General features: G+C 40.7%; 1 protein-coding gene across 1 annotated transcript in view; it reads left to right on the top strand.

The window, feature by feature from the left end:
• LOC137034895 (neuronal tyrosine-phosphorylated phosphoinositide-3-kinase adapter 1) overlaps nucleotides 1-13,235 on the top strand; it is a 40,524-nt gene that overhangs the window by 23,639 nt on the left and 3,650 nt on the right. Inside the window, exons 2-5 of the mRNA XM_067408130.1 lie at nucleotides 1,009-1,255; nucleotides 6,492-6,889; nucleotides 9,046-10,749; nucleotides 10,847-11,071. Coding sequence (XP_067264231.1) covers nucleotides 1,071-1,255; nucleotides 6,492-6,889; nucleotides 9,046-10,749; nucleotides 10,847-11,071 — 2,512 coding nt within the window. The 5' untranslated portion in view covers nucleotides 1,009-1,070. The remainder of the gene's footprint in view (nucleotides 1-1,008; nucleotides 1,256-6,491; nucleotides 6,890-9,045; nucleotides 10,750-10,846; nucleotides 11,072-13,235) is intronic.

Here is a 13,235-nt window from a genome sequence, read left to right as displayed (position 1 = left end):
GCGAAGGGACTTGAGCATTATATCCTTTATTATGGATACTTGGTCAAAACTGTCTTACTTTTCCAAGAGGAATATGAAGAGCACAAGGAAATGCAGAGTATAAAGAAGGCTGAGTGAAGCACTTTGTTTAATTGTTTCAGTTCATTTGGATGGCTGGGATTTTATTCTATCAGAAAGATTGGAATTAATTTGCATTGAACTGAAAATGCAAACTATTAAAGTGTAACTGATTTTCAACCCTTTTTTTTATTATTGTTGTCAGTATGTATATGTACATGAACAATGTTCTCAGGTTTTTCAGTCGTGGCATTCTCTCTGTATTTACAGTTCTTTGCAGCCTTTAGCCACTACTTAAAATACAGTGCTCTCCACAATTATTGGCACCCTTAGTAAATATGAGCAAAGGCGGCTGTGAAAATAAATCTGCATTGTTTATCCTTTTGCTCTTTCATTCAAAACAATTCACAAAATTCTAACCTTTCATCGAAGTAAAACAATTGAAAGTGTGGGGAGACTCACATTATGAAATAAATGTTTTTCTGTAGTTCACATTGGCCACATTTATTGGCACCCGATTATTGCAACGTCCTTTTCCCAAGATAACAGCTCTAAGTCTTCTTCTAAAATGCCTGGATGAGTCCTGGATCCTTAAATGGAAACCGAAAGTTATTCACTTAACTCGCTGAATATTAACTCTTTGAATTCTTGCACCCAGTAACAATACAAGTCGACAACTTTATAACTAAAAGTTTGCAATGAAGTATTTCCTACTAAATCAAGATGTTATTTGACTCTGGTAAGCGTATCCATAGCAGACTGGTGGGAGTGGCCTTGGACGGCTGCATACCCTGTGCATTATGGATGTTGAAGTTTTCCTACTTATTTGGGAGACCAAAAGGGAGACAAAAGACAAAATTGTCCTTTCTACTGTATAAGCAGCCAAGTTTTATTGAAAGCCTATTTTGCCAGTGAAGTAACCAAGTGCCTGCATTTTCCTCTTTTTTATAGGTAACTGGGACAGGGGAAAGCTTTAAAATACCTTCTTCTGCTCCTGATTGGTTCTCTATACCATGAGCTCTGGCTCCGCCCAGGATGTGGCGGTGGAGAATTTCCTGCGTGACATAGAGAGGCGGGGCCAGTGGCTGCACTGCGCTGTTATTGGCTGTGAGGAGGAGCATCCCCGTGGCGACATGAACCTGTTGTACCGCAAGAGTCGACTGGACTGGAGACACAGAGATCAGGAGGGCAAGAAAAGGTAAAAGAGATAGACAATAATCAGATAGAAAGAAAGAAATCTGTGAGCCTGCTGTAATAGAATAAAGGAATATGTGAGGAGAGAGAAAGAAGGAAGGGGTTACAGAAATGCTTTGCAGTGAAAAAAATTAAAGGTAAAGGAAAGAAGGGAGTGAGAGGAAGATTAGTATAATCCTGACATGATAAAGAAGGTGAGAAAAAGGTGAAACGGAAGGAGGAGAGTATAGAATGAAAAAGATTATCAAGAGAGAGTTAAATGGAGGAATACAACACGATTAAGAGAAGTCTTAACTCTGAAATGGAGACATTTGTCTTTCATATTTTATGCACACATCTAAATCTTACTTCTGTCTGAGAGACAGAAAGACAAGGGAGAGAGCAGGATATATTTGAACACAATCTGCCCCTCTGGTGTCTCAGTGGATCAGCAGCTGGAGATTTTGAAAACAGACTTTTTGTTTAATTATCTTACCAACAAATACAATTAGCCATATCAATTTATTCAGTTTTTACTTTTAATTAGTTAACTTTAAATTATAATAAGTTACATGTTATTTAAATATATCAACAGATGAATCTGACTGTCGTTATTAGAGGGAAAAAATCAGCTACGTGCACCGATATTAAAATTCTGACTAATAATTATTTTAATCTCATGGCTGATAACCAAGAAATGGTTGATATTACACTTGTATATTTAATCTAAATGTATTCAAATAAAAGACTAAGAAAAAAAAAACACTTAATGTAAATGTGAAAAGTGAATTTAGGCACAACATAATGCATGAAAAATGGATATTCATTTTGAGATTAATTTTTCAGATTTAGATTTTTCAGCATCATTAAATGTATTAGTGTTTGATGATCACAAAGATAAACCCAGAAGTGAGCTAAATCAGACAAAAACTCCTTTTGGGGGCAAAAAAAGAAAGAAAAAAACCTGACAAAGTTCCCCCAGTTTCACAGACAAGGCTTAAGCTAGACTAAAATGCTTGTTTGAGCTGTTTTAACTGAAAGCAACTTATACTGACATATATTAAAATGTGTCAGTGCCATTGTTTTGTCTCAAGATGTACACCAGTAATGTTTTTTTTTTCTAGTGGACGCTTATAAAAGATACTTAAATATCCTAATTGAACTAAGGCCTAATCCTCGCTTAGGCTATGCCCTGTCTGTGAAACCTTGCCATAAAGTTTCATATATAAGTCTGTATTTGCAATGCTTTGTTTACATCTTCAGCTGTGTTCTTTCGAGTGCTTTTTTCCTTCTTTAATTCCTTTTAGCTGAGCAGGATTGATTGCCGCCTTTGAATTACTCTCTCTCTCCATCTCTGTGTTTCTGGATGAAGAGGAGAATGCATTTAGATGATTGTCTCTGACACCTGTGCAAATGGACATCAAAGCGCTTTTCATCCGCTCTGTGTTCTACATTCATGACACACGCAGAACCCACAACACATCCTGAGCTCAGACAAACACGCCTGCTATTAGTATAAACTGCTCACACATGCAGACAGACGTGCTGTCACATCAAACATGCTTTGATAAATGCACAGTATCTTTAAGCAATGATCTCGATGTTTTTCCAGCTCTTTCTCTCCCCTTTACAGACATAAAGAGATACACAAGAGGTCACCCACGCATGCTCGCTTTCTGTCTGGAGGATCTGTCCACTTCCTCTCTCGTCCTCCCACTCAATCCCTCCATCCTCCTCCTCTCTGCTGCTGAATGCAGATGATTCTCATTCATTTATCCATCTCTTCCTGTTCCCCTCTGCTGTTCTCGCATCTTGCTGTTAGTCTTTGCATTTGAGTGGCAGCAGATGAATGAATGAATCAAGTGAATCATTTAGGATGTTAGTAAACTGATTCTGACACTAATGTGCCTTTAAACTCGAGACTCAGAGAAAGCCATGTAAGAGCCACATGTTGTGTAGCCTTAAGCAAAACAACAGAAATAGAGCAGACATAAATCGCTTCAGTTCCCTACACCTTTGAGCTTTCATTCTGCCACGTGAAACATCGTGTCAAATAAAAGCAAACAACCCAAAATCTTTAGCTTTGAGAGGAAACCTCATTTGACTCACAGTCTGTTTCCTCTCATATCGCTTTCAGGCAAAGACAGATTTTCTTTCAAACAGATTCAGATTTTTTTGGCGCAAATGGGTTACAAACCATAGCGTTTATTTTGTGCATTGATTAGCATAAAACTTTACCGTTCAAAAGTTTGGGATCAGCATTTTTTTTTTTATATAATTTAATACTTTTATTCAATAAAGATGCATTAAATTGATAAAAAGTGACAGTAACGTTATTACAAAAGATTTCAAATGAATGCTGTTCTTTAAGAATCCCCAAAAAAGGATCAGTTTCCACAAAAATATCAAGCAGCACAAAAGTTTTCAACATTGATAATAATAAGAAATATTTCTTGAGCTCCAACTCAGCATATCAGAATGATTTCTGAAGGATCATGTGACACTGAAGACTGGAGTATTGCTATTACAGGAATATAACGGTTATTTTAAATTGCAATAACATTTTACAGTATTACTGTACTGTACAGTACTATTTTTGTTTAAATAAATGCAGCCTTGGTGAGCATAAGAGTCTTCTTTCAAAAACATTTAAAACATTTTACAGACCCCAAACTTTTGAATGGTAGTGCGCAATATTATCAATCATCTAATTTGTTTTGGACATGTGACATTCCAGGAATGTTGATATTTAGCACTAGGACTTTTCACTGATTTTATTACCAACTACCAGAATGTGACGCATATATGTAGTTGTTAGACTGATCTAGTGTGGAATAAGGGATTTTTGAGTAAATTAAACATCACACAATGAGAATTCAGAAATTGTTCTAAATATATTACTATGGTGTGTACAGCTGAAACTGTGTGTCTTTTATGGATAATATGATGGGATGATTAAAGCCATTCAGGTCTTTTTATAACTGGAAGACAGCTGTACTGTGAGGTCTCCATTGCCAACTCATATGCTTTGTGTCCTGCCTGCACATCATGTCCTGTGGTGCTGTTCTTTTCTGTTAGTGTGTGTCACACTCTACTAGCTCAGCATCTTCTCTGCCTTCTGCCTGACAACAGAGACTCACACACACATGAACACTCACACACACTGCAGAACATTGTATTGATGAGTCGCTTCCATCTGGACTTTGTGCACATCAACCTTCATAAAGGTCAGACAAGCAGGACACAGTGGTCTCTAGACATATTTACACATCATAAAAGTTGACATGAGGAAGTTGAATTTCTAATGTGACAGTTATGCTTGTAGGAAGAAAAAAATCACAAAGATTTCGAGTTCATAATTTTAATACGTTTCTCATCAAATTTTTGAAAAGACCAAATTATCTGTAATGCTATCCACATTAATTATATTGCTCTATAATTTTACTGTAAGCATTGTCTCCTTTCTGTTCTCAGTTTTTATTCATTCAAAGAAATGTTAGAAGAACATCTAAAAATCACTTGATAGCTGAAACTCCATTAAGTCTTGAGCTATAAAAAGAGCAGTATCTTAGCAATATCAGTTTCCTCTGGGTGGTTCTGTAACATGGAAAAACATCTCTATCTCTAAATATCTCCAAATAATCCTCTAACTCACCCCATTGCCAGAAAACAGCATCAGTGATTCATTTCTCTTTAATTGTATGTGTGTGTGTACTAATGGCAGCCCACTATTTACCACCCACAATATGCTGCTTTGCCACACCTGAATTAGCAACTCTGTGTGTGTGTGTGTGTGTGTGTGTGTGCGCGTGTGTGTGTGTGTGTGTGTGTGTGTGTGCGCGTGCGTGTGCGTGTACATGCACATATGCCAGTGTGTGCTCTGAATTTGTGTGTTTAGAGAGAAAAAAAATCGGCAAACAATAAACAAATGACAGGCTAGTTGCCTTGGAAACGGGGAGAGCATACTAGTAGATTCAGGAGAATAAGAAAAAATGCAGAGAGAGGGATGAAACGAAAGACAGGGCCTGTGGACAAAGTCTTTTTTGTGTTGGGGAAGAGAGAAAGGATGAGAGCAAAAGATCAGCTGATTAAACAATGCTTGCAAACATGTCATGAGGAAATATTAAATGAATAGATCCACCATTTTTGCATGAACTATCCCTAAGAAATCGGATATAAAGTCACAATGAAATGGAAGCGTTAGATCGTTTCTTCCATTTTGTGACGTACATCACAGTGTAGTGGATTATCGAAAAGGAAAAGGAGGCAAATGCAAGATTGCAGGGGCAGTTTTAAGCAGACTAGTCCTGCATACATCACCAGAGAGGAGTGTTAAGATCCAGTTATGACTTTTAGATTTTTTTTTTTTAAATAAAAAGTAAATAAAATAAACATATAAATGGATAGATCATTCACAATAAGACCTATAACATGAATTTAGAAAATAGGGTGAATTGTGATTTTATGCTGACTTTAAGAAAATTGAAGAGGGAGAAGATGAGAAAAAAAACAATGAAAGAATAAGAAAAAAGGAAGGGGACCTGAGGACAATAGAGGAGAAGAGAAGGATGGGAGGGTGAAGGAGGCTGTTGGGTCTCTCACAGCCTGGCATGAACTGTTTCCTCTCTCATCATTCATACTGAGCGTGTGTGTGTGTGTGTGTGTGTGTGTGTGTGTGTGGGGGGGGGGGGGGGGGGGATGGTTTTGCTTACATTGTGAGAACCAAATGTCCTCACAAGGAAAAACCTGAAATTACCTTCAAAGTGAGAACCACAACAAAACAGCTTAATGAACATAATAAATATTGTTTTAATGAAAGTCTAAACATATGTCTGTGAGGATTTGGTTTAGGTTTACAATACAGAAATCATTAACTCAGTATAAAAACAATATAAGTCAATGGAAAATCCCTGTTATGACACAGAGTGTATGTTTTATTTGTATTGGTCTGTTTGACTGTGCAGTAGTAGGGGAGATGTTTTAACTCCGGAAATGAGCAGAGAATGAGAGTGTATAACGGAGGCTGTAGAGACAAAAATGAAATTGACTGTGAGCTATTAATAGGTCCTTTATCAGTTTAAATGAGGAGAAAGGGAGAGAAAAGAGGAGAAAGTGAAAGGCCTACAGCACAATGAGAAACAAATTTATTATTCTTATCTCATAAAGAATCTCTCCACAGAGAAATAATTCCTTTTTTTCCTTCATTTCTGATCCCATCTCTCATTCTCTGATCTTTCTCTCTCTATTCCCATCTCCCATAGCTCCAGCTATAAAGATGCCTCCTCTGCAACAGTCGGGAAGGTTCGGGATCTGGCGTCATTTCGGCGGCATTTCCGGATGGGATTTATGACGATGCCAGCGTCTCAAGACCTGTCGCCTCATTCTTGTGCGGCTGCCATGGCCCCACGCTCTCAATCCTGCCATGCTGTGGGCACCGGTGAGGGAGAGGAGCTAGAGAACGGATATTATCCAGACTCAGACCCCCAAAACCAGTCAAATCCATCCCGCTGCCCCCCAGCCAAGCCTAAACGCCACCCCAATACTCGTCTCAGCTCTACGGCCCAGCAGGAGCATCCTTCCCGTGGGGTCCATGCACCACCTGACACTCCGCCACCTCCACCTCCAAATCACCCACCCAAACACCCAGAGAAGCGGAATGGTAAGTGAGCAAATCAATTGTATATTTATGTAAAAATTAGGGATGTGATTCAGAAATGATTCTTGCCCAGGAATGATTTTTGTGTGGAGGAAGTTCTCATAAACTGCTGGAACTTGGATGCTTCAGATATCAATAAGGAGCCGTCTGAATCACATGTAACCATTAACAGTTTGCTTTTTCTTAAGTTTAGGTGTGGGTAATTTTGAAAAAGATGGTACCACTAATAGAACTTGGAACGCAATGAAAGTTAGACAAAGATTCAAAAGTATATAAAATGTTTATTTGTTATCAAATGCATCTAAATTAGTGAATTATTTTTAAATATTTGTTGCCAAGAATCTTGGAATCACCCATTTCTGGTTCTTAAAGGATTAGTCCACTTTTAAATAAACTTTTCCTGATAAATTACTCACCCCCATGTCATCCAAGATGTTCATGTCTGCCTTTCGTCAGTCGAAAAGAAATTAAAGGTGCCCTAGAATTTAAAATTGAATTTACCTTGGCATAGTTGAATAACAAGAGTTCTATACATGGAAATGACATACATTGAGTTTCAAACTCCATTGCTTCCTCCTTCTTATGTAAATCTCAATTGTTTAAAAGACCTCCGAAAAACAGGCGAATCTCAACATAACACCAACTGTTACGTAACAGTCAGGATCACTATCAAATTCATTCAGAATCAAATGTAAACATCCAAATAAATACTATACTCACATGATCCAACGCATGCATGCAGCATGCATGAAGAAAATCTTGGGTTAGGGAGCGCGCGATTTAAAGGGGCCACAGCCTGAGTGCAAAGTTAATGATGCCCCAAAATAGGCAGTTAAAAAAATTAATTAAAAAAAATCTATGGGGTATTTTGAGCTGAAACTTCACAGACACATTCAGGAGACACCTTAGACTTATATTACATCTTTTAAAAACTGGTTCTAGGGAACCTTTAAGGTTTTTGATGAAAACATTCCAGGATTATTCTCCTTATAGTGGACTTCAATTGCCTCCAGACAGTTGAAGGTCAAAATTACAGTTTCAGTGCAGCTTCAAAGGGCTTTAAACGATACCACATGAGGAATAAGGGTCTTATCTAATGAAATGATCGGTCATTTTAAAAAAAATACAACTGTATGTGCTTTATAAACACAAAATATCACCTTGAACGTGTTTCCGCTTTCCGCATTCTTCAAAAGAATTAAGAAGAATTCCCTATTCTACTTACGGAAAAAAACTAAACTGGCGCCACATTCGTTCTGTAAGTAGAATAGGAAAGGCGTAGGACATACAGCGTAAGCGTTTTGAAGAATGCAGAAAGCGGAAGTACGTTCAAGGCGATATTTTGTGTTTATAAAGCATATACAGTTGTATTTTTTTTCGAAAATGACTGATTGTTTGGCTAGATAAGACCCTTATTCCTCGTCTGGTATTGTTTAAAGCCCTTTGAAGCTGCACTGAAACTGTAATTTTGACCTTCAACTGTCTGGAGGCCATTGAAGTCCACTATAAGGAGAATAATCCTGGAATGTTTTTTTTATCAAAAACCTTTGATAAAAAAAATTTGTTTTCGACTGACGAAAAAAAGACATGAACATCTTGGATGACATGGGGGTGAGTAAATTATCAGGAAAAATTTATTTAAAAGTGGACTAATCCTTTAATTATAAGTGCTAATGATTCATGACTTTTAAACCATTCATTGTTCCATGGCAGTATATTTCATTCATATATATTTTTGATTGAACTATTATGGAATTGATTTGAATTAAAGATAACTTTATTATATGTACAGAAATTGTAATTTGGGCCTTTGTTCTGTGAACAATCAGAAAGCTTAAAAACGAATGATAATGAATATATTACATTTCTGGCTCAGGACATGATTTTATTCATAAGATAAAATCTATGAAAGCAGCTCCTCCTTTTGTATTTCAATAACATTTTGATTCATTGTGAGAAAAAGAAAAGGTGCAATTTTATTTTGAATAAAATCATGCACAATAAGACCAGGAACATATAGTAATAGAAGTAAAAAGAGTCCTTTTTGATTTAATGGAACCAAAAAGCTGTACAAAGACCTGTGGTTTTTGTAAAAATGTACTTTTTCTTTGCCTTTTTGCCACTCTTTTTTCACATTTTTTCTGCTTTCTGTTAAACAGCAATGAAAAAATCTGATTCAGGTGAAATGTCGGGACGGAAGGTTCCTCCATTGAAGCCCAAACGGAGTCCAAGCACACAGCTCTCCTTTGACCCTCCACCCCCACGGGTCCCGCCCCCAACCACACCCCTTCCCTTCCAGAGCTCTGAGCCCTCACCACGCGGTGAGGGTGGAGATGACGAGCCAGTTTACATCGAGATGGTGGGCCAGGTCTTCACCCGAGAGACTCACAGTGCCCCGACTCCTCACCCACTTACGCCCTCCGCCACCACGCCTGATTCTGACTCAGACCAAGGAGAGGCCATTTATGAAGAGATGAAGTACCCCCTACCAGACGACGCAGCTCGAGAAGCCCACCGCCGCTTGCCACTCAAACATGAGCGTATGAAGTCCTCTAAAGCGTACCACTCCTCCATCATCTCGTCCTCCTCGTCCTCCACCTCTTCCTCGCTCCCGCGCCCTTCTTCCTCCTCTCCAGCCTGCTCCTCCAAGCCTAAAGCTACCGTCTCCATTTCTCACTCCTCTCCTCTGCCTTCGTCCTGCTCCTCTGCATCATCAACTCCAGTACCCCAAGCCCTCTCCTCCTCACCACACCCTCCCCGTGCTCCTACACCCTTCCTGCTTCCAGGGTCCAAGCCTGAACATGAGCCCAGCTCCAGTAAGATCCCGGCACCCTTCCCTAACTTGCTCCAACACAAGCCTCCCCTCCTGGCTTTTCCCCAGCCGGCCGCTGCCTCCAGTGGGGTAGGGGCTCAACACAAGTCCAGTTCAGCAAAGATCAGCGTGCAATCAGCCTCCAGCCTGCCAACATCTATCAGCACCTCCTCCAGCACAAGCTCCACCAGCACTTCCAAAGAGTCCTCTGGAGTCGAGAAAGAACGAGAGAAGGAGAGGAGGGAAGGACAGCTGGGGCCAACACCGGGACTCAGAGCCCGCAGTCATTCCACTCCTCTTCCTCCGTCATCAAAGTCATCCTCTCCATATTCCCACCATCATCATCATCATCATCACCACCCTCACCACAGGCCTTCCCACTATCACCATTACCGCAAGCCTGAGAAAGAGATGTCATCAGCGGGCAAGGGGTCAGGACAGTCCTCCACCCAGACGCAAACGCAGCCTAAGGAGGGCAAGTCTGTCAGCTTCCTGCTCAAGTCCGAAAAATCTGAAAGGGAAAGAGACCGAGAGAGGGATCGTGATCGAGAGAGAGACCTGAGCACGCCATCATCCAGTCATTCTGATACCCCCTCCTCAAACACATACACACACACTTCTCAAACTGGCACGAGCACCACTCCAACCCTGAGTCAGCCATCATCGTCCACAGCAGCCACGCCACCTTCCTCCTCATCTTCCTCCACTCAGCGCCCTCCGTCTCGCTCTCACATGCACAGGTCACACACCCCGCACTTGTCTCATGGCCTTCCTGCTTACAAACCTCCCCACTCTGACAGCCCCTTGCTCTGGACCTACCCCTCGGTTGGCTTCCGTCGACCGCCTGCCTACGATAGCTTGCGAGGGGGCTCGCAGTTGCCATCCTTGCACACAGACCCCACTAAAACTGGATCTGCAGCCCAGGCATTGCAGGCCAAGGCTGGGTTCATTCCCTGGGAGAGTGCAGCTGCCTTGGGGCTCACAGAAGAACAGGCTTACTGGCCTATGCACAGAAAATTATCATTCAGTCATGGGAGTCGAGACACTGAGAGTGAGTAATGGTTGTAGGGAGGGTGGAATGAGTATGAGGGATGATTATTGTACTATCATAGATGTTTAATTGTGTTTTTCTCTCTAATGCTCTGTAGAGGAAGATGGAGGTGTGTGGAATGGCAGTGCAGATGCTCTTTTGAGAAGAGAGAAGGATGACCTAGCAGCCATGCGGGGTGGTGGACACTCTGGAATACCTGTGCGGGCAACAGGGAGACACAGCGAGAGCTTGGCTGGGGCAGATGGACCACCAGGGTTGAGAGGACTAATACGAGCGGGACTGCCCTTACCCTGCCAAACCTTCCCTGCGTGCCGCAATGGTGGTGAGATCCAAATAAATTGACATTAGCTTAGGCTTTCTGCCATGACCTCAGTAGTTAAAACTCTGGATTTAGTTCAAACATGTTTAGGATAGAGATCAAACATTTGTAGTCTTAGCTAATAAACAACTGATTGAAAAGGTTTGTTGCTTTATAAGCTGTAATTTGATGCTAACTCATGCTGCTGCTAGGATCAGTGTGCATTGATGGGTCTGAAAAGCATCAAATTTCATAAAAGAAAAATCATATAGCTTATTTAAAATGTCTTTAAAAATGCTTTTTTTTTTTACTTTAAACCTGCAAAAAAAAAAAAGGGTGCACAATTAGCTAAGCAGCACACAGTGTTAGCTAGAAACAGCCAAACATTTATATATTGTTAGCTAACTAGCTGCAGTACCTGTTTCAGTTAAGGACCATGAATTATTGGATATTTAAGAATTGGTAACTGTATGCCATGATATATTCCAGAGTGAACTGACTAAACACTTGAGCCACACAGTATTGCACTGTCTGCACATCATGTGTTTCATTCACATACCACCCGCGATCCAACTTAACCAAGCAATATTTGCATTACATTGTGCAATGCACATTTAAATAAAGTCAGTGTCCTTTTTTTACAATGCAAACACACCTGCTTTCAATGCAAATGAGGCTCATTATAGAATGCAACACATTCACAGACGTCAGCGCTATTTGCCTGCTGCAATTAATGTTGCGCTATTAGTGGAAAGTAGGGTGGAAAGCAGGCTGAAAACAGAATTTCATTAATATGTGTAGAAACAGTTTGTGTACTGCTTCTATTCATCAAGGCAGCAATAATTCATCAAATGATGATAATGAAGGATAAGAGTGTTATAAATGAGCACAAATCCAGGTGGAACTTTTAACTGAGCCCCCTTTCTGCATTTTTAAAAATGATTTAGGTGGCTGGATTGCAGTGGTGGTGTGATGCTGTACAGTCCCAGCATGCATGTCAAGCATGCCAGATCATGGTGTACTGTATCCCATCCTCCACAACCTTGTGGAACTGCACCATGCAAATTGCATTAGCCTTAATTTTTGTCCATGTTAGCTCTATAAGCTTATTTGCATAATTCCTTTAAATTAATAATGCTATGAGTGGGAACAATTCTTTCTTAGTGATACTCCATGCTCCTGAATGCTGTCATATACACCGATCAGGCATAACATTATGACCACTGACAGGTGAAGTGAACAACACTAATTATCTCTTCATCACGGCACCTGTTAGTGGGTGGGATGTATTTGGCAGCAAGTGAACATTTTGTCCTCATTTTGTGAAATTTTGTCGCAGATGAATCGCCTTCGATAATGAACGCGATATTGCGTGGCTTATCAGTGATCTACGGCTCTGTCTATTAAATGCCGCTCCATTTGAAAGCAGGTGATGGCGATTTAGCGCCAATCAGGGAACCGGCTTTATTGACCAAATGCGCGTGACAATCACATGCGATATATCGCCCAGCCCTAGTTAGAAGCAGGAAAAATGGGAGGATTTGAGTGAGTTTGACAAGGGCCAAATTGTGATAGCTAGACGACTGGGTCAGAGCATCTCCAAAACTGCAGCTCTTGTGGGGTGTTCCCGGTCTGCAGTTGTCAGAATCTATTAAAAGTGGTCCAAGGAAGGAACAGTGGTGAACCGGCGACAGGTTCATGGGCGGCCAAGGCTCACTGATGTACGTGGGGAGCGAAGGCTGGCCGTGTGGTCTGATCCAACAGACGAGCTACTGTAGCTCAAATTGCTCAAGAAGTTAATGCTGGTTCTGATAGAAAGGTGTCAGAATACACAGTGCATTGCAGTTTGTTTGTACACCCTTTCATGGAAACAGTGTTTCCTGGTGGCTGTGGCCTCTTTCGGCAGGATAATGCGCCCTGCCACAAAGCAAAAATGGTTCAGGATTGGTTTGAGGAGCACAACAACAAGTTTGAGGTGTTGACTTCGTCTCCAAATTCCACAGATCTCAATCCAATCGAGCATCTGTGGGATGTGCTGAACAAACAAGTCCGATCCATGGAGGCCCCGCCTCACAACTTACAGGACTTAAAGAATCTGCTGCTAACATCTTGGTGCCAGATACCTCAACACACCTTCAGGGGTCTAGTGGAGTCCATGGCTTGATGGGTCAGGGCTGTTTTGGCTACA

Source organism: Chanodichthys erythropterus, chromosome 13 (genome assembly GCF_024489055.1).
Source record: "Chanodichthys erythropterus isolate Z2021 chromosome 13, ASM2448905v1, whole genome shotgun sequence".
NCBI classification, from domain to species: Eukaryota; Metazoa; Chordata; class Actinopteri; order Cypriniformes; family Xenocyprididae; genus Chanodichthys; species Chanodichthys erythropterus.
The sequence above is the reverse complement of the archived record's forward strand: the minus strand, read 5'-3'. Positions and strand labels throughout refer to the sequence as shown.